The sequence below is a fragment of the Polistes dominula genome, unplaced genomic scaffold (genome assembly GCF_049000335.1).
Source record: "Polistes dominula isolate Pdom_NZ unplaced genomic scaffold, Pdom_raw_medaka contig_37, whole genome shotgun sequence".
Taxonomy (NCBI): Eukaryota; Metazoa; Arthropoda; class Insecta; order Hymenoptera; family Vespidae; genus Polistes; species Polistes dominula.
In genome coordinates this window covers 2198883-2220502 of record NW_028301169.1, presented here as the reverse complement: position 1 = coordinate 2220502, position 21620 = coordinate 2198883, and the positions used below count along the sequence as shown (strand labels likewise).

General features: G+C 26.4%; 1 protein-coding gene across 1 annotated transcript in view; it reads right to left on the bottom strand.

The window, feature by feature from the left end:
• Lapsyn (Leucine-rich repeat activity-regulated protein at synapses) overlaps positions 1-17369 on the bottom strand; it is a 31743-nt gene extending 14374 nt beyond the window's left edge. The window contains 1 exon segment of the mRNA XM_089179082.1: positions 17286-17369. Coding sequence (XP_089035208.1) covers positions 17286-17298 — 13 coding nt within the window. The 5' untranslated portion in view covers positions 17299-17369.
• Between the last annotated feature and the right edge of the window lie 4251 nt (positions 17370-21620).

The window sequence follows — 21620 nt, the reverse complement described above, 5'->3', positions numbered from 1 at the left end:
TTCATCTCATGTTCTCACAAAAGAGATAGAATAAATTGAAAATGATGAAAAAGATAAAGAGAGAGAGAGAGAGAGAGAGAAGTAGACGAACACAGAAATAATGTTGAAACGACTAAATATTATTTTAACAGCCGATTTATAGAGTAAGCCTGTCAGTTAGACAAGAACCAAACATTGTTTCACAAACTATTTGAATTTCCGTTACATCCCACTACCATCACCATCACCATCACCATCACCATCACCACCGACCATCTCTCTCCTCCATCGTAATCATCTTTTTCTTTGTGAAAACTTGCCATGGTTAGTTATAAAGCGTAAACAATTCGTTCCTTGACACGAAACAGAAAACGAGGAAAGAATAATTCAAGTAATATAATGAAGTAAGACAGAGAAAATGAGATGGTTGTTTAAATGTTAGATTAATATTATTGTTCAAAGAAAAAAAAGAAAAAAAAGGTTCAACTTAAAAGAATATTATAGTTTTATTAACTTCGTAGTTATATCTATTATCTTTACATGAATATTTAACGATAACTTTAAACATCAACGATGCAAATATATATTATGCTAAAGAAAACATATATATATATAAGTAAAGTTTTGTAGGGGTAGGGAAAAGGGGAAGTATATAAATCAAAAATCAATTATGGGGTAAGTGGAAGATAGTTTAACAAAAATTCGTTATATTAAAAATACGAATATATATATATATATATATATATATATATATATATATATATATATATATATATATATTATATTATATTATAATATAATTAGTATAATATAATATTATATTATATTAATATATTAATATAATTAATATAATGTATATATATATATTCCAAAAATAAAAAAAAATTTGTTATATTAAAATATAAATAAATATATATTAAATAATATATATATTTTAAGCAGTATAACTCGTTACGTATATTTTTAATTGCATTGAAACGGAAACCCTTCACTCAAGGGTCTCAATTCGTACATAAATGCAGTTAAGCCACTTCACTTTCAAAATAAATGACTCACATATATTGTAAAGATAATCTATTGTGAAAAATGATTGATAGAAATATCGTAAAATTTCAATTGAAGAAAGGAAAGAAAATAAAAAAAAATTCGTACACCACTTTCACCGTAACATTACCCCCAATACGTCAAGATTATGTAACAAAACTCGTCACGAACGAACGTTTTTAAAAAAAAAAAGAAAAAAAAATAAGATAAGAGAGAAAGAGGAGAAATTTTTATCCAGAAAATTTTCCACGTTCTAGAATAGAATGACTAATTTCTACGAGCTAATGGATCTTCCCTCTCTTTCTCTCTCTTTCTCTCTCTTTCTCTCTATCTCTCTCTCTTACGTTTTAATATCTCATCGGTGAACGGAATACTCGAATAATGTCTCGAAATAGAAATCGTTCGTATTCACTTAAATGGACGAAAGCGATTTAAAACGTGAGATTTCGGGGTTGGAGTTGGGGTTGGAGTTGGGATTGGGGGTGGGAGTGGGGGGTTTGAAACATCGAAGAAGAAAAATGGTTTTCATCTTGAAACTACTTTCTGTTGTAAGAGTTGAAATTCACGAAATAGAAGAACGTGGCTTGAGAGTAAACCAAATGTTTCAAGAATCTATACATATATATATATATATATATATATAGATATATATTGAAGAAAGATTTATATATATATATATAGGTAAACAGAAAGAGTGGGAGTGTGATTGTATATGTATTGCAAAACCTAAACGCACAAATAATTGTAACGTAAGCAATCGATATCTTACGTCAGATCGAAAACCCTCGAAGTAACAAAATTAGGTGCACAAGATAGATACCAGAAACTCGTTCGGTATCTTTAATACATTCTATCTTTCTATCTCTATTTTTCACGTTACAAAAAGAATAGATAGAAAGAGACCAATGGGAGGAATGACTTTTACGTGCCGACACGAGGAAAAACCAGGGAGTTTAGTTCTACGTGACGTTTTTACGGTTAAACGTGTGATGGGTCGTTGGTTACGTTAAGAAAACCACCTAAACATATATACATTTATTTATTTATTTATACATGATTTTCATTATCAAAATTAATATTTTGCATCAGTTACTTATGTTACATGTTATTCTATTTTTAATATTTAAATCAAACGTCTGGAATGATTAATATCTTGAGAAATATCATAAGTCATTTATATATCAAAGATTTGCACTTTGACCTATATAACTAAAGATTTATTTAGTTACCTGGTATCTGTAATACATATATATATATATATATATATATATATATATATGACTTTAATTAGATCTATCGAGTCACGCGAGAATGCATTAAAAGTTCAGAAAGGCTTGGAAGGATTTTGTTCAATCTAAAAAAAATAATTTCAAATAGAAAATAGATTGAAATGTTTAATCCTTTGAGTGCTATGGACGCATATATACGTTTAGTAAAAATTACTAATCTTATCATTCGAAGAATATATACGTGTTTGTTAATATTAATGTAAAATAATTTAATATTTGTATTAATTAATTGAATTATATTTATAGAAACAAAAACTACAATTATTATAATATATAATAATAATAATAATTAACAATTATTAAAATAATTATTATATGTATAGATAATAATTATATTAAATAATTAATAATAACTTATTAATAATAATAATAATAATAAAACTAATTAATAATAATTATATATAATAGTTTAATAAACAACTAACAATTATTATATTAATTATAATTTATTATTAGAATGTGGTTAATAATAAATTATTCTGTTCCTACAAAACATTGTAGATAAAAGTATTAAACACTCAAATGTTTAAACGTTTTATCAATTTAAAAAACGCACACAATTATTTTAAAACCATTCTTTTAAATTATTACAAATTGTTAATAAAAAAATTGTATAATTAACATCTATTTATCTACCTGTTTATCTATATATCTATATATATATATATATAATATCATCTGGAATATCACAATTAATCTGGAATCACACAATTGTTTTTAGAACAATTCTTTTAAATTATTACAAATTGTTAATACAAAAATTTGATACATAACACCTAACTATCTACCTGTTTATCTATATTGGAATATCATCTGGAATATCTACGAAGTTAACATATGAGATCTGTAATGCCATGTGACTCAGCAGAGCCAACGTGTGTTAGCAACGTGGTCTAAACGAATCATGCATGTTAATCCCATGCGATTATTATTATTATTATTATTATTATTATTATTATTATTATTATTATATCTGACTCTTGTTATATGTATCTGTGTGTTCCACTTTGTATTTTTATATTGACATTTCGAAAAATCTTGAAAGAATCTGAGATAATCTTCTCTTAGAAATTGATCTCTTGCGACAAAATCTTTAATCCTTGAACCCAATTAAATCGATCCACTTCTACGAGGACGTCTTAAATGATATTGGGTCAAGAATAAGGGATTAAAACATCCGAAGGACGAAGAAAAAACGTGGTAAAGAAATAGGAGAAGGAAAAGAAAGAAGGAGGAGTGGGTGGAGAATGAGGGGTGGGAGGAGGGGAGAGTTGACTCACGTGAGAGAGCGTGGCATAAATTTAGATAAGGTATTAAAAGAGAACAAGAAAAAAGGGAAAAAAGAAAAAGATACAGAATCATGAAAAGAGACACACACGACGAAACGACGTATGAGAATGGTGGGGGGGAGGTTGGGAGGTAGAGTGGGGGTAGGAAGAAAACACATTCAAAACTCAGCAAAGCGAAACTGAAAAAAAAAGGGCAAAAAAAAAAGTTTATGACCGAAAAGCGGAGCAAAACTCTGTAGGCGGGATCATAAAAGAGGAGGTGGAGGAGGAGGTGGTGAGGGGAGGTGGGGGAAAGAAAAAGAGATGGAGATACGAACCGAACGACGAGCAACGAATTCGCACGAACGATTCTCTCTCTCTCTCTCTATATATATGTATACATGTATGTATGTATGTACGTGTATATGTGCATTCTATTTTTCCATGTGTATGTGTAAAAGATAAAAAAAAATATGTATTAGTGTTGGTAGTAGTGTCTGGTGGTTTTACGCATCACTGCTCGACCGAATACACACGTATTTTCACATTTACCTGTAGGGTATATTTTCTTTAAATACAAAAAAAAAAAGAAAAAAAAATAGATAAATAAATAAATAAACTAGAAATGAAATTAAACGAAAAATAAAATGTATATATGTATATGTATATATTTATATATGTATAGACATATGTATAGAAGAAAGAAACAAATTTTCTTTACACGTGTCAGTCAACTTCTCCCTAACAACACCCCCAACCCCACCCCACCCCACCTACCCATTAAAGTCTACCTTTTTAAATAATTTGTTGAAAAAAACGTGTTGCAGAATATTTTTTTTTGTGCAGGGGGAAACAACACTACACGACTACGATGACGACGACGACGACGACGACGACGACAAAAAATAAAATAAATGAAAAAAAGATAGTAAGATGAACGAAAGAAATAGAAGTAGAAGTAAAAGAAAAATGCTAGTATCTAACTTAAAGTATTAAAATAATAATAATAATAATAATAAAGTACTAAGCTTCTCTCGTCTTTTAACGCGTCGAGCTTATTAATAAAACGCTAATTAGTAACGCATTTTGATGTTGAGTTAACAGGTGTTTGCGTTCCACCAGTGCTACCGTTTTTTTTCTCTGTTTATCCGTGTGTATTTCTTTCTCTCTCTCTCTCTTTCTCTCTTTCTCTTTTTCACCTTCTTACTCACTCACTCACTCACTCAGTTAGTCAGTCAGTCAGTCTGTTTCTCGAAACGTATTTCGCATTTAAAAATAATGCACCGACACGACAAGCACGTGCGAATGAGCAAATGAGTACGAATGCAAGTCCTTCGTCGTAGTAGTCGTCATAGTCGTCATAGTAGTTGTCGTAGTCGTAGTCGTAGTTGTCGTCGTCGTCATAGTAATCCTCATTATATTTCGCTGTAACAGCAGCAAAGTCGAGGCCATGCTTCGCGTGCATACCAACCATGGAAGGAGCTTACAACCAACAACTCTACGTGAGAAACAAATTTTCATCTACGAAAGATCCATACGAGATAAAGCGACACCCTAACCCATATCACGATAATCAAGATACATATATATGTATGTATGTGTGTGCATGTGTATAGACGTACGTAGTTTTGGAATACAAAACTTTTTTTTATCTCATCCAAAAATCGAGGTCGAATTTTATTTAATTTTTTTTTTATTTACTTGATTTTATTTTATTTTTTTTTTAAATATTTTTATTCTTTTATATTTCAATTTTTAATATTTTTTTATTTTTTTAATTTCAATCAAGATCAAAGGATTTTTTTTCTCGTTCATAGCAGGTAAAGAAGAAACCTATCGAATATTCGTTGTTCCGTTATACATACATACATATATATATATATATATATATATATATATATATATATATATATATATATATATATATATATATTCTCATATGGGTTCGTGAATAAAATGTAGATCACAATAGATTCTCTATTCACCAATAGGAAGAAAAGAAAATTTTCTTTTGACGTGTTTTTCAAATGAATATTCTTCTTTTAGCAGTTCGACGATACCTCCACTCCTCCTCCTCCTCCTCCTCCTCTTCTTTCTCACCAACCACCACTACCATTAATACTACCACTACTATTCATCATCACCAGGTAGATCGATAATTTCTTTTACTATAAAAGAAATGAATAATAATCATTGAAGACTACAACAAACAACCAACCAACCAACCAAACAAGCAACCAACCAATGCAACGACACGAATTTTTCTTGACTAACGGTTTGATTTGACTGCATTGTGCATTTCGATGATTTTAGTGAAAGCATAAAGAATAAACCCAACAACCAAGTATACTTCGTCGTTAATCATCATCAGGGTCACAATTGCCATTGAAGCGTCACATTACTTTGATGGTGGTGGTGGTGGTGAAGTAAAGGACACGCGATTTGCTATTTAATTACTTTTCATATAGTTTCGTGAGATTTGCTACATGTATCACACAATTGTATATATATATATATATATATATATATATATATATATGTATATACTGTATTGTTTTATGAGTAACGTTAAAATAATGGAATGAAATAGGTTGTGTTGCATTAACTATTGTTAGGTAAAAGTTAACTTTTACTTTCGCAGCATTAAATCCCATTAAATTACATTTTACATCTTTTATTCAACCCCACCTCTCCCCCACCTCATCATCCTAGTATCCATTTCAACAGGAATAATTAAATAACACGAGTGAAATAATTTTGTTAAATAAATTTTGATATTTCGATGTATCTTTTTTGTTTGATTTTCTTTTTTTATTTTGTTGATCACCATAACAAACCAATATATATATATATTTTTTATTAATATAAAATAAAATGCAATCAATTTTTAGTGAGAATTATAAATAATTTATGCTAACGTTGATGATACATTAACATGAATAATAAATGACAAATATGTACGATGCAAAAATATATTTGAGATTAAAAGATGTTGGTCACGATAACGAATCAATATATATATATTTTTTTTTTATTATTAATAGAAAAAAATAGAATCAATTTTCAGCAATAAATTATAAATAATTTATGCTAACGTTGATGATACATTAACATGAATAATTAGTAATAAATATATATATACAAAATAATACGATGCAAAAATATATTTGAGATTAAAAGATGTTGGTCACGATAACGAATCAATATATTATCTTTTTTTATTATTAATAGAAAAAAATACAATTTTTAGCAATAAATAATAAATAATTTATGCTGATGTGATGATACATTAGATATGAATAATCTAGATACATTACGATGATAAATAAATTTATATATATATATGTATTTAAAATAATAGGAGATGAAAAGATATATTTAAAGATTAAAAGATATTATCTGAAAATTGCTACCAACTGTCTAACCGATGATGCTGATGGTTGCTTTACTTGCTTTACTTGCTTTACTTGCTTGCTGCAGCTGATGTGAGTGCAGTGAAAACGAAGCCTTAAAGCAAGGTGCACGCAACAGTGGTTCTCAAGCAATTTAGTAACCTTCGACTACCACCATCTCATATAAAAAAGTAAGCCCAAGTATAAAAGAACTTACTGTTTCCTCTTGGTTTATCTTTTAACATCGAAAAGTTAAAATAACTCCTCTTTTCTTACGGTTAGTTTTATTTCTTTCCTTTTTTTTTCTTTTTTTGTTGTTGTTGTGGTTGCTGTATTTTCTTCTTACTCTATCTCTGATTTCTTTTCTTGTAGACTTTTTTTTTTATATATAAATATTCTTTTCTATTTAATCTTTGCAATTTAGTCAGAGTAGAAAAATATTCCATGCTGTAATAATTTATTTGATGATTGGTAGTTGTAAGTAGTGATGGTGGTGGTGAATTTTTAGAAATATTTTTTACGAATAAATATGAATTTTGGGATGATATAATTAAATTAGATGAAATTAATTAATTATTAAAATAAATAATATTTAAATAATTAATTGGAAAAAAGAGATTATATACATTTATAATAATTAATAAAAAAGAAAATAAAACATCCAAATAATTAATAAAAAAAATAAAAGAAAGTAAACATCCAAGTAATTAATAAAAATATAAAAAAAAGTAAACACCGAAATAATTAATTAATAAAAAAAAGAAAATAAAACATCCAAATAATTAATTTAAAAAAATAAAAGAAAATTAACATCCAAATAATTAATAAAAAAATAAAACAAAATAACATCCAAATAATTAATAAAAATATAAAAGAAAGTAAACACCGAAATAATTAATTAATAAAAAAAGAAAATAAAACATCCAAATAATTAATTAAAAAAAATAAAAGAAAATTAACATCCAAATAATTAATAAAAAAAATAAAAGAAAATTAACATCCAAATAATTAATAAAAAAATAAAACAAAATAACATCCAAATAATTAATAAAAAAAATAAAAGAAATAACGTCCAAATAATTAATAAAAAAAAAAAAAATAACGTTCAAATAATTAATTAAAAAAAAAAAAAATATATAGAGAGAAATAACTGTAAATAAAAATTGGGGTATTTTATTTTCTTTTTTTTTTCATTCAATTCGCAATAGACCCTTTATATCATATTTTAAATTGTTAGCAAATTGGAGTGTTGTAAAAAGGGAAAAACGTAAAAAAGAAAGAAATAAAAAGAGAAAAAAAATCAAGTAAAAAGAGCAATCAGGAAAGAACCCTTTTATAAGTGAACAGACGCGCGAAAGCTAGCAACCAATCGGGAAACAAGAATAAGCGACGTGCGATACTTTTGTTCTATTCTGACGTATGGGTAATCGATTTTGCGCTCTGATTGAAACACCCGATTTTGATCAAAGTAACAAGGAACACGCACACCCACACACACACATATATATACACATACGTACGTATAACTGTATTTTACACGATTTCATCATTCGTAAATTCTCTTTTTCTTTTTCTTTCAAAGATTATATACTTTCAACTTTACTTTCTTAAAACCACATATAACATATATATATATATATATATATATTATACTTCATTTCATACTTTCCCATATCTCAAACGTTTTCTAACATAATGATAATACAATGACATTTAAATTATGTTTTAAATGATTATACTTTTATTACAAAAAATTTCTATTTTTATTTTACATACACCATAAATTTAAATACTCACATATTTAACAAAATAATAATAATAATAATAATAATAATAATACTAATAAAAATAAAATATGTAAAATAAATTCAATTCTGCATATATTTGTAATATATCGATTATACATTTAATTTGTTATTAATTTATAATTTTATTAATATATAAACAAATTGTTTATATTAATTATAATATATATTATTAAATATAATATTATATTTTATTCACATTTAATATTATATTACTATAAATATAATTATATATTATAATATATTAATTATATAATATTAATACAATATAATATATAATTATATTATAATTATAAATAATATAATTTTTAATTATATATATATTTAAATCTCTGAGATCTTATTACAAAAATATTCACTTACATCATGATCACTAAAAAATAACATTTCATTTACATAATATTCATTTTAGTAACTTCCAATCCTATAAGTTCCTAAAAAAAAAAAAAATTCCATAAAAAAATCATAAAAGTTATTATCATAATACGTTAGATTACAATTGTTATCAGTGTAATATGAATCTTTGATAGTGATTTAAAGTTATAAGAACTCGATAAAAAAAAAAAAAAAAAAAAAAAAATAGAAAAGTTCGCGGGTTTCGTGGCAACGGAATTTTGTCGAGAACCTTTTTTCGACCCTTTCCGCTTCCTCCCCCCACCCACCCCCCGATTCTCCCCTTTTCATTCCATCCTTCTTTCTATTCCCGCATAATTCTTCTTTCTCTCTTTTTCGGCTGAAACGATCGCTCGTTCTTTCTCTCTTTTTCTTATACTCGTTCTCGTTCTCGTTGTTCGGCCCTTCTCGAAGGGACCCGTCGAACAGAACTGCATTCACAGTATGCGGAGGTCGTGTAAGTAATAAAAGGGACGCAGAAAGCTCTTTCTCGGTATCGATCGGACCCCCCAACCCCCACCCCCGACCCCCTTCTTCACCCCTCCCCCCACCCCCTAACCCCCATCATGTGTTCTCTTCTCTGACGCAAATAAATGTATGTAAAACGAGATGTAAGTTTTGTGTGAGATACGCGTAATAATTATTACGAATAAAATGTTAAATAATTCGGAAGATTGATCTTTAAAATGTTTCTTACATTTCACTTGAATAAATCCTTGAGTATTTGATTTTAATTGGAAATCATTCTCTGGGTGTGATTTAATTAAAATCCAATTAAGTGTTAATAATAATAATTGTAGGAAATATCAAACGTCAAAATAATTTCATTAGTATTAATGTGTTCCAATGATATTAAATTGAGAAATATATATATATATATAGTTTATATTTGTAAAATCAAATGATGAATCATATTTTGAGTTGTTTCTGTTAATCAATTTTATCAGTTTAATATTAAAAAAAGAAGGTTTTTATATTGAAAATGTGAATCATATTAACGTATAAGTTGCTAATATCAATTTATCAGTTTATCTTTATGATAAGATACACTCTGTTAGATATTTATATTAATAAATAATAATAATAATAATAATAATAATAATAATAATAATAATAATTGTGACACGATGTATTCAATCAAAATATATAAATGTCATTTATAATTTTAATATATTATAAAATTTAATCACATGATATTTCTAACCTCTATCACAAGAATATTTTGAATCTAATTCGATTACTGTCATTCAACATGACAACCAATTAAAATAAAACCCTTTAAATTAATAATTATAGTTACATCTCAATTATGCTTGATTAGCAACACTAATTCTTCATTTTTTAATAATATATAAATTTATAATATGAATAAAAATGTAAATTAAGTTTGTACCTAATCCGTGATAACCTCCAAAAAATATAATACTTTATCGATTGTTTGGAAATTTTGATACAACGTTGCATTTGTATACAGCTAATTTTTTATAATATTAATTAATTAATAAAATAATTAATTAATTGAAAAAAAAAACAGAAAAAGATACAAGTAAGTTCAGCACCATCTGTTGGTCATAGATTTCGGTAAGTGCGCGAAACATTTGAACATAACCTAACATTTATTTATACAACAAAGTCATATTTTGGACTCACATAAACCAATAACATATAAAAATACAAATTATAATAATAATAATTATTATAATTTAATCGTTCGTGAATAAAACATTTGAAATCTTTGTCAGTAAAGTATAAAATGTTTCAAATCAAAAAATAATTTAATAATTTAAAAAAAAATAAGAAAAAAAGATACAAGTAAGTTCAGCACCATCTGTTGGTCATAGATTTCGGTAAGTGCGCGAAACATTTGAACATAACCTAACATTTATTTATACAACAACGTCATATTTTGGACTCACATAAACCAATAACATATAAAAATACAAATTATAATAGTAATAATTATTATAATTCAGTTGTTCGTGAATAAAACATTTAAATTTTTTTTTCAGTGAAGTAAAAATGTTTCAAATCAAATCGTTGTATCGTATAATCGATTTTTCTATTTTTTTTTCATTTCTGTATTTTTATTACCAATATATATATATGTTATATTCGTGTTACGATAGTTGCCCCTAGTGGGATTGAACAATAGATTATCACAACATCGGAACACACAAAGCAGGTGCAAAGCTAGTTCGACCTTTTCATGTAACGTGTGCATCGATGAAACCCATATGTGGCTCTTTCTCTTTGTACATGAATACAATCCGAGGGATCGTGGATCGTTATTGCAATCGGATAACAAAGAGAAAATGCATTGGTTAGTAGTAAATATTTATGTTATGGTTATTCTCTATCTATCTATCTCTCTCTCTCTCTCTCTATCATTCATTTTCCATTAACTGTTCACTTCCAATACATGACTAACTATAATATACATCTAATCAATCTAAATAATTCTCTTTTGTGATTTAATTTTTTTTTTTTCTAAGAGTAAAAGTAATTTCATCTACACCTTCAACTAAAAAAAGGAAGCAAACAAGATAGAATTTTGTTTGATTTCTTAAAGAAAAACTTTATTTCTATCATCCCACCTTTTTCTTTAACCTTTTCTTCTTCTTCTTTGAAAAGTTTTATCATCGGTAAAGCGGATCACGAAAAAGAAATCGCAAATCCCCGATGAAAGAGGAGTCAAACGTTAAGTTCGTTACTTTTTCATTTTACGTTAAAACCAACTAAGAAAAAAAAGAAAAAATAACAAAATGGAGAATCCAAGTTAACAACTAAGTTTAGTAACTTAGGATGCTCGATTTTTAATCCCTCCTTACCCTTTTTTTTTTTTTATTCTTTTTTTATAAAACTTTGTACGACTTACTATAGAGGAGAGAAAAAAAAAAACAAAAAAGATTAAAAATCACAACTTCTTATATTCTTTCTTCTTACATTGAACGATATATCGACCATAGTTATATATATATATGGTTTTATTCGTAACACGTTTCACCTTTCATCGAAGTAAGAATCATCGTAAACCGTGTGTCGAAGTATAAACCTCGAAACTTTGACGGAGTAACCGTAAAAGCGTAAAAGAAATAAAGAAATAAAGAATATAAAAGATAAAGATAGAAGAAAACACGTATAAAGTAACCAACGTATATATGTGTATCTAATTTTTACGAGTATTCTACTCCTCCTCCTCCTCCTCCTCCTCTCGATCGTTCGTCATCCTTCATGTTATTCGGATAATCGATTTCTCTCTCTTCTTCTTCTTCTTCATCTTCTAATACTACCATCTACTTTTTGTTGTTTTTCTTCTTCTAGTTTCTTATTCTTCTTTTTCTTCTTCTAACACGTGAAAGAAGCAAATAAAAGCATAAGTCTCGTTCACCACTCGAAGTAGCGTTTATTTAAAGAAAACTTTCAATACTCTCAAGAGAGAGAACCTGATCGACACTTATAACATTTCACAACATGAGAGAAGAGGATAGTAACGAAATAAAATTATAACCAATCATTTATAATATATATATATATATATGTGTGTATGTATTTTTGTTTTATTTATCAATTTTTTAGGTTAGAATAATAGAAAATGAAAAAGTAATATAAGTATTTATTAATATATTATATATAATTTAGTATTATAAATACTAAATTATATTTATTATATAAATATAACATAATAATTAATAACATATATATCAAAAGAAACATAAAATAGCTATTCTAATAACCAACGTAGTATAAGCATTATTAACCTATTATATTTATATTATTCAATTATATTATATAATAAATATAATTTAGTTCAAATCATATAAATACTAAATTATATTTATTATATAAATATAATATAATAATTAATAACATATATATATATATACATAAAAAGAAACATAAAATAGCTATTCTAACAACGAACGTAGTATAAGCATAATTAACCTATAATATTTATTATTATATTTATTTATATATTCATATAATAATTATAATAATATAACTTAGTATATTAAATTAAATTACCTATAATAAATATAATTTAATTATATAATAAAATAATTTAGTATTATTGGTATAATATTAGTATGCTATAGTATAGTATTATTAAATAATATAATTTAGTATTACTAATATTAATTATTATTGTTAATAAAGTATTACTAAGTTAATTTAGTATTACTAAATTATATTATTAAAAAAAATAGTATTTTATAATATTAATAATATATAGTAAAATATTTTATAGTATATTTACTATTAAATTATATATATATATATATGTATAATTTAGTATTAATATATGTGTATATATGTGTATATTTAGTAATGGTTCATTATGATATAACGATAAGTTTTTCATGAGTATATTATATGTCTCTTTCAGTGTCCTATAAACATAATTGATAAGACCACACACACTGTATATACATTTATACATTTATACATATATACATATATACACATACGTATACGTAATAACATCATTCTCATGTAGGTTAATTATACTTATACTACGTTTATTGTAAGAATAATAGATATATTTTTTGTTATATTATGTTCTATACTTTCTTTTTCATTAATCTTTTTCTTTTTGTTTCTTATTTTGTTTTTCTTTTTGTCTACGTTTACTAATTTTTATTCATTGGTATATATTAGAACCGAAGTAAAAGAACAAATATGACGACGCCCGTATATGCGCTCGAGGTATAAGTTTACCTTGAGTTTCCCTTAAATGGGAAAGAAAATGACACGGTGAAACGATCGGTGGTAATGTTTTGAAATAAAACTGCTGTGGGTATTATGTTCTTAGTCTCTCTCTCTCTCTCTTTCTCTCTCTTTTTCTCGCAGAATGAGAGAATGAGAGAGAGAGAGAGAGAATAATAGAAAGGTAAATGTTTGAGAAAGTAAGATTTTTTTGTGGAAAATTTTTTAATTCAATTTCATACGAATTCTCGTAGTTTAATAAAAGGACAAATATTTAATACATTGTTGATACTAGTTTGAGATTCAATACAGAGTTAATATAAAATTTAAATAAAATATAATAAAATTAAATTGATATAACAATGTAATATATTTATAAAATTAAATAAAAAAAAAAAGTGACAAAATCATAAGAAAAAATGTTTAATATATTCATGTAACATTCTTAACTATTTATAAAATATTTAAATATATTTTTTATTACCTATTAATATATATATATAGATATTGTTTTTAATACTCTTTTGTTGTATTGATCGATAAAATTGTATTTCAAGAAAAAAAAATAATTGTCCCAGAGTTGATATAAAACATTAAATAAAATATAAAAATAAATTGATATAACAAATAAAAATATAACAATGATGTAATATTTATAAAATTAAATAAATAAAAATGACGAAATCAAAGAACAAAGGATATATGAATGAAAAACTTACTTCTGAATGACGAAACAAAAATGAATAAATGAATGAACGAAAAATATTCATTGAATAATTTGTAACAAACAAAAACGTATCTGTAAAAATAATGAAAAAAAAAAAAGACAAAAAACAAAAAACAAAACGAGAATGCAACAATATACATTCACTTATGGTTATTCTTCAGTAATCCGATATTAATGTGATATTAATTAAATATTAAATTAAAATACAAATATTATTATCTTAAAATTTCCAATTGAAAATCGATAAAAAGAAATATTTTCGTCCAAAAGAAAAATTCCAATAAAGGAGATAGAAATTCATAGTATTTTTGTCAAAGAAAATAATCAAATCTAGAACAATTTATTTTTAAACTCGTCTACTTGTCACATCACACATACACACATATATAAACACAAACAGGATAGTAGACAGACAAACACAACGTAAAATAATCGTGAAAAATTTTATTTGTATAGAATACACAAACACACACGCACATATATATATATATATATTTGTCCTTGTGTAAAGGTAGCAAGAAAGAATTCGCAAAACGATAAGACACGTCTAGGTAAGTCATTCAACTTTAGGATTAACGGTCTGACAACCGGAGAAAAAGAATTTATCTTAAACGGACGGACGACACACAAAAGTTTCTTCAAAACGAAACGAAACGAAACGAAACGAAACCAGCAGGACATTTTTTCTTTCATTTTCTTAATTTTTGTTCTTCTAATGAAATCTTTAAAAACGAAGTTGCACGGAATAAGTGAAGACAACGAGTAATAGATGAAGAAGAAGAATAAAAAGAAGAATAAGAAGAAGAAGGACAACATGAAGGACGAAGAAGTAGACTATGGCAGTTAGTTTCGTTGTTAATTACAAACTGCACCTAGGAGAAGAAGAAGAAGGTAGCTTCTCTCTGGTTCTCCTTGGGTAGTGTGAAACTTCACTTTCAAGGAACTTCTTCGACAAGAACTCGAAAAGTCCTTGTCTCCTTCTATTCTCTGCTGAACGCGGGATATTCGACAAATAAAAAAAACAAAAAAAAAAAAAAACTAACCGGTTTTTGCTCTTTCCACAAAGAAAGAAAATAAACGACAGAAAGTAAGAGACAGACAAAACACAAATGACATTTCAATAATTCGACTATTTTCTCGAATAATGTCTCGTCTATCTCTCTCCCACTAATCATAATAATAATAATAATAATAATAAATATAAATGTATACATTTTTCTATTTTTTTGAATGTGTCAATATAATAAACAGCGTTTATTTATATTACTCATATGGTGATAACCTTAAACCTTAAAAAAATACTCAAGCAATACAATGTAATCGTAAAAGTCATTAGATAACATTTGCTCTCGAGAATATAACCTAGAAACATATTTCAAAATATTGTTTTTCTTTTTTCGGTATATTTAATTAAATATATATATATATATATGTTACTTAATTAAAAATAAATTTAATATATAATAAAATGTTATACATTAAATTAATATTAAAATAATATATTATATTAAATTAAAATATTATTATTACAGCAATAATAAATTATATATATATATATATATATATATATATATATATAAATAGCTTATCACACACAAAAATAACAAACCAAAAGATTTTCAAGATAATAAAATTAATCGAGTTCAAATATTTTTATAATCATCGTTCATAAATCAAAAAAAAAAAAGAAATACGAAAAATATGCGGAAACAGAAAATCCACTTGGCAAAACAAACCACAAGAGGGAAACTTTTGTAAAAAGAAAAAAAAGGGGAAGAAGGAGACGGAAGGGGTAGGTTGGGAAAGAACACGAATATATAAAGAAGAATCGGGTAGCAATCTAGACACATGCGTCAGCAACAACGAAAGCGATAAAAGATCGAACAAAAGGAAACGTGACCTAACGTTTAGCTATTTTCTCTCTCTCTCTCTCTCTTTTTCTAAATCTCAATTGTTCTATCGTTATCTGACATAGATTACTCGTAAGCTGTTTCATTTTTTTTTTGTCTTTATCAAAAACTAGTTTTTTATCACGAAGAAAAAAGAATACTAATAACTGTGGAAACACAAGATTGAAAAAAAAAATTGTGCAGTGTGTTTAAGTTGTAACACGTTGAGGGCCACGTCAGTCATCGGTGACTGACACTAGACATTATGTTTAGGCCACGTCAGTCATAAGTGACTGACACGTTCATATTCTTTTCAATACAAAGTAACGCCTGTGGCCTGACAAGAATTTTTCTAAGAATTCACCTTACGTTCAACGTGTTAAACGTTAAAACATCATATTTTTTATCTCGTTATCTTATCTTTTAAATCATATAGTAATTAACTATTTTCTATTGAAATATATTGTATATATATATATATATATATATATATATATATATATATATATATATATATTTGAGGAAAAAAGTTGGTTGGTGGTTTTACGAAGAGATATTTATCGTTCTTGTTAAAATTGCTAACATAATATGATAAATTACGAATCACAGCGTAATCCTTTCGTGGAAGATGAATTACGTCACTACTACTACTACTACTACTACTACTACACAGTTATATCTACTGTACAACACTCGTGCATTTTTTTTCAAATTGCAAAAAAATAATGTGTGGAGAAGAGAAACAACTGTTTCGAGAGAAAAAAAAAAAGAAAAGAAAAAGTTTTGCGTTCTTACCTATTTCAATCATTTTTAAGTCCCTCGTAGTATTTTGTTTTTTTTTTTAAGGTTATAGATGAGGCGATACGCACGTTGTTTTGAAAAAAAAAAAAAGAAAAAGAAAAAAAACCCCTCTTTCTAACCAACCAAAAATGACGAAAGAAAAATACAAGAAGAAAAATTGAGACACTAAAACGTTGCTTTTGTTATTGCAATAAAAATATGAAAAATTTAGTGAACAAAAAAATATCGTTCAACGTTATTATTATTATTATTATTATTTTTGTTTAAGGTTGTCGTGTCGTAATAGTAGTAGTAGTAGTAATAGTAGTTGTTGTCCAATTTCTTTTCTTGCACACGGTTGAACGAAAAAAGAAGCGTCGTCGTCAGGACGACGACGCAGTTGTTCATAGTTTCCTTTTCTCACGAACGAACGAACACACACACACATACACACAACACACCAGTAATTCGAGGAGATGTTTCCGTTTGAAAAAAGAGAACGGTTCAAGAAAACAACAGATAATATAGAGTGTTTAGAAAAAAAAAAAAAAAAAAAAAAGAAAAGGTACAGTATTCAGATAAAGAAAGGTAGGAATGCGCAACAACAGCAGAACACTCACAAAATGAGATAAAAATTAATAAAAAAAACAAAAAATGTTTGATACTCAAACAAATAAAATAAAACGTAAAAAAACAATATACATATATATATATATATACCTTTTATGATATATAAAAGGTGAGAGCACGAGTTATTTCGTCTTAGTCCACAGTGTAACACTCTTAGATCACTATACTTATACTAACTTCTAAATTTCTCTCTCTCCTAATATTTTTGTCCTCTCCCCACCCTTGTTAACTTTTACACGAAGAAGTAGAAGAGGAACTTCCCCTCCTCCTCCCCCTGTCTTTTTGGGACTATAAAAGCGTCCTTTTTTCCCCTCTCCCCTGTTCCCTGTACGAACCTTTTTTTCTCTTCTTTCCTTTTATTTCTCAAACTTTCTCTTCTTCTTCTTCTTTTTCTTCTTCGAAGGTTTCTCTCTTTTGAATAGATTTTTTTTATTTTTATTTGAAAAATTTCTTCTTTATTTTCAATCTTCTTGGAAGTATATGTGTGTATATGTATTTCAAATTGTTGAAAGTCCAGTTATTCCTAGTTGTACAGGAAACAAGAACAACAACAACGATGATAACACGTTGGTCGTCGTCACGGTTGTATCCAGCAAGGATACAGGGTGGTAAAGTTCGTTGGAAAGGAACGGCACCGGCGGTTGTTTCGTTAACGTACGAATGAGAAAAAAAGATAACACAATGGTAGGGAATAATACAATGAGAGGGGAAAATACACGTTGATCACGAATACACCTATACACGAACATCATATATATATATACACATATATACGAAATAAATAATTTATATGTGTGATATATATATGTATGTAAATAAATGTATTACACAATGTTTAAATAATATAACTAAAGTTAATATTATGGGTTAGATGATGTTTATTAACTACTTAACAAACAACCAACCCAAATAAAAAAAAAAAATCCAATCAACACGACGATAGCAAACGTCTACCACTACCGCACTCGACTACGTCGCGCGCTCAACTGCGGTCTGTTGGGTTGTTCAGGCTGAACCGGGAAGACCACCTAGCAGAGAGGAGAGCATGGAGCAAAAGAGGAGTTTCTTATTTTCTCCTTCTTTCTAACTAAAGGCAAAAGCAAGCAAGCAAGCAAGCAACCAGTCGTCAGTCGTCAGTCGTTAGTCGTCAGTTGGTTTTATTTCGCACACACCATCTTGTATGGTACAATAACAACAACTATTACTATTACTATTACTAATGTTATTGTTACTATTAGTATCTACTTCATTGTAACTTTCTTCTTATTCTTATTGTATATACAAAAGTATATCTTGCTAACTCGTCTTGGTTGGTTTAGTTAATTTGGTTGGTTTGGTTGGTTTTATTAATATTTGAAATTGTTTCAGGGTTATTTGATTAATAATTTTTATACAGTGTATTGATATATTTTTTTTTTTTTAATTTTTAAAATTTTTTTATATATGTCATCAGCAAAGTTTGAGATCCGATATTCTATAGAATGCCTAGGTATTATATATAATGCCTGAAAAAGCTAGCGGGCAATGTATGAAATAGATCTCTAATTTGTTTTTAATATAACTTCTACCATTATTTTTATAGAATATAATATTTGTATTTTTATATTTTATTATTTATATATTTATATATTATTATTATTATTATTATTATTATTATTATTATTATTATTATTATTATTATTATGTATATTATATTTATCATTATATATTTATAATTTATATTTAATATAATTTAAATTTATTTTTTCAGAATATAACATTTTTATTTTTATATTTTATTATTATTATTATTATTATTATTATTATTATTATTATTATTATTATTATTATTATATATTATATATTATATATTTAATAATTTAAATATTATTTTTTAAAAATATAACATTCATATTTTTATAAAATGCACGTCATTTAAAGCAACCATATCAAAACCTTTTTTTTTGTTCATACTTTACCTAAATAATACATTTGTCATTCTATACAATACCTAGTGAAAGTATATAAAAATTCTCATATTTCATTATCAATTTACATTGCCGGTAACATATTACACATGGAAATCACACATATCACATCCTGAAGTATAAGGAGGGGGGTGGTTGGGGAGGGGGGAAGAAGGTAAAAGTACGAGGTTGATAATAAACTAGTATTTTTTTTTTTTTTTTTTTTTTTTAATTTTCTTATACTCACATGAAAATATTGTCGAAGGAGAATATTTCTGGAAAAGTAACGTAAGTCGGTAAATTTGTCTATCTTTTTTTCAAGAGGGGTAGGAGGGGGAAGGTTAACTGTTCCGAAAAGGGAGGTAAGGGGGGAGGAGGAGAACGATTAGGAATAAACTACCTGGCCGACTGGAAAATACCGAGCTCGTATCTTATTGGCTTTACCCCTACTACTATAGTATATACCTGTTTCTCGGTATAGTGGGAGAAAATGACGCTCACACCGTTATACGTTTCAAGTTAGAAAGAGAGAGAGAAAGAGAGAGAGAGAGAGAGAGAGAAGGAGAGAGAGAGAGAGAGAAAGAAATTCGTAAGCTCTTACCAGCTTTCTTCTATTTTAATAAACACGGTATATAATGACTTTATAAATATCAGTCATTATTTAATATAAGAAAGTGAAATTTATCATAAACGTTAATGTTTTTATAATGATGATGATGATAATAATAATAAATGCTATAAAATAATCATTATAAAAGAATAGTGAATATTAAAATTATTTTTTGATTGAATTTTTACACATTGCAAATTACATTTGATTTAAAAAAAAATGTACTTTGCAATGTGTGCGTACGAATAACAATTTAACAATTATTTTAAATACGTTTATTTGCTTTCTCTTTTTTTTTTTTTTGTACTATTAACAAATTGGTATGTTCGATTTACATTCCAATTGTAAAAATAAATATAAAAATAAATATAAATATATAAATTTTATTGTTTCGAGTGAAAAATGCTTGGAGTTTAAATTTATTTGAATAATAAAAAAAAAGAAAAACCAGGAAAATATGTTAATTAAAATGGCGCAGATTATGAAAAATGTGCAAACCCTCCTATCCCTCTCCGTTTCTTCTAAAGCACACAAATTATCCGTGTATGATTTATTGTTAAATTGTTACAAATAATATCTTTCGTTACTGAAAAGATATTTCAAAATAAAAATAAAAATAAAATACATAAAGATCATCTCTATTCTCAATCTGTGATACATTTCATGAAAATTCAAAAAAAAAAAAAAAACTATAAAGAAGATAACCTTAAGAATTGAAACTTTCCCTTTTTTTTTTTTTATTAGGTGTGCACAATTGTTGCTGACCTATTGTTAGTCATCAATGCATCTGGAAAATCATAAAATTCTTATCTGTGTTTACTATAGAAACATAAATCATCCTACATTATATCTTACGTATATAAAAAAAAGATGGCGTAGGAAAAAAATGAATGAGATAACATGTGACAAGAGAGAGGGGTGGGGGGGAAAGGAAGAAAATAAATGGAAAAAGGTAAGATACAAAATTTGAAAAAAAAAAAAAAATGAAAATAATTGAAAAAGAAAAATCAGTAACATTTTATAAGAAAAAAATAATTGACGTATTTCAAACAATTTTTGCATTATACGAATAAATTAAAAATAAAGGTTAGAATTAAATTATTTTAATTACCTTTATATAAATTATTTGTATGTTATTAGAAATAATTTCTATAATAATTAATA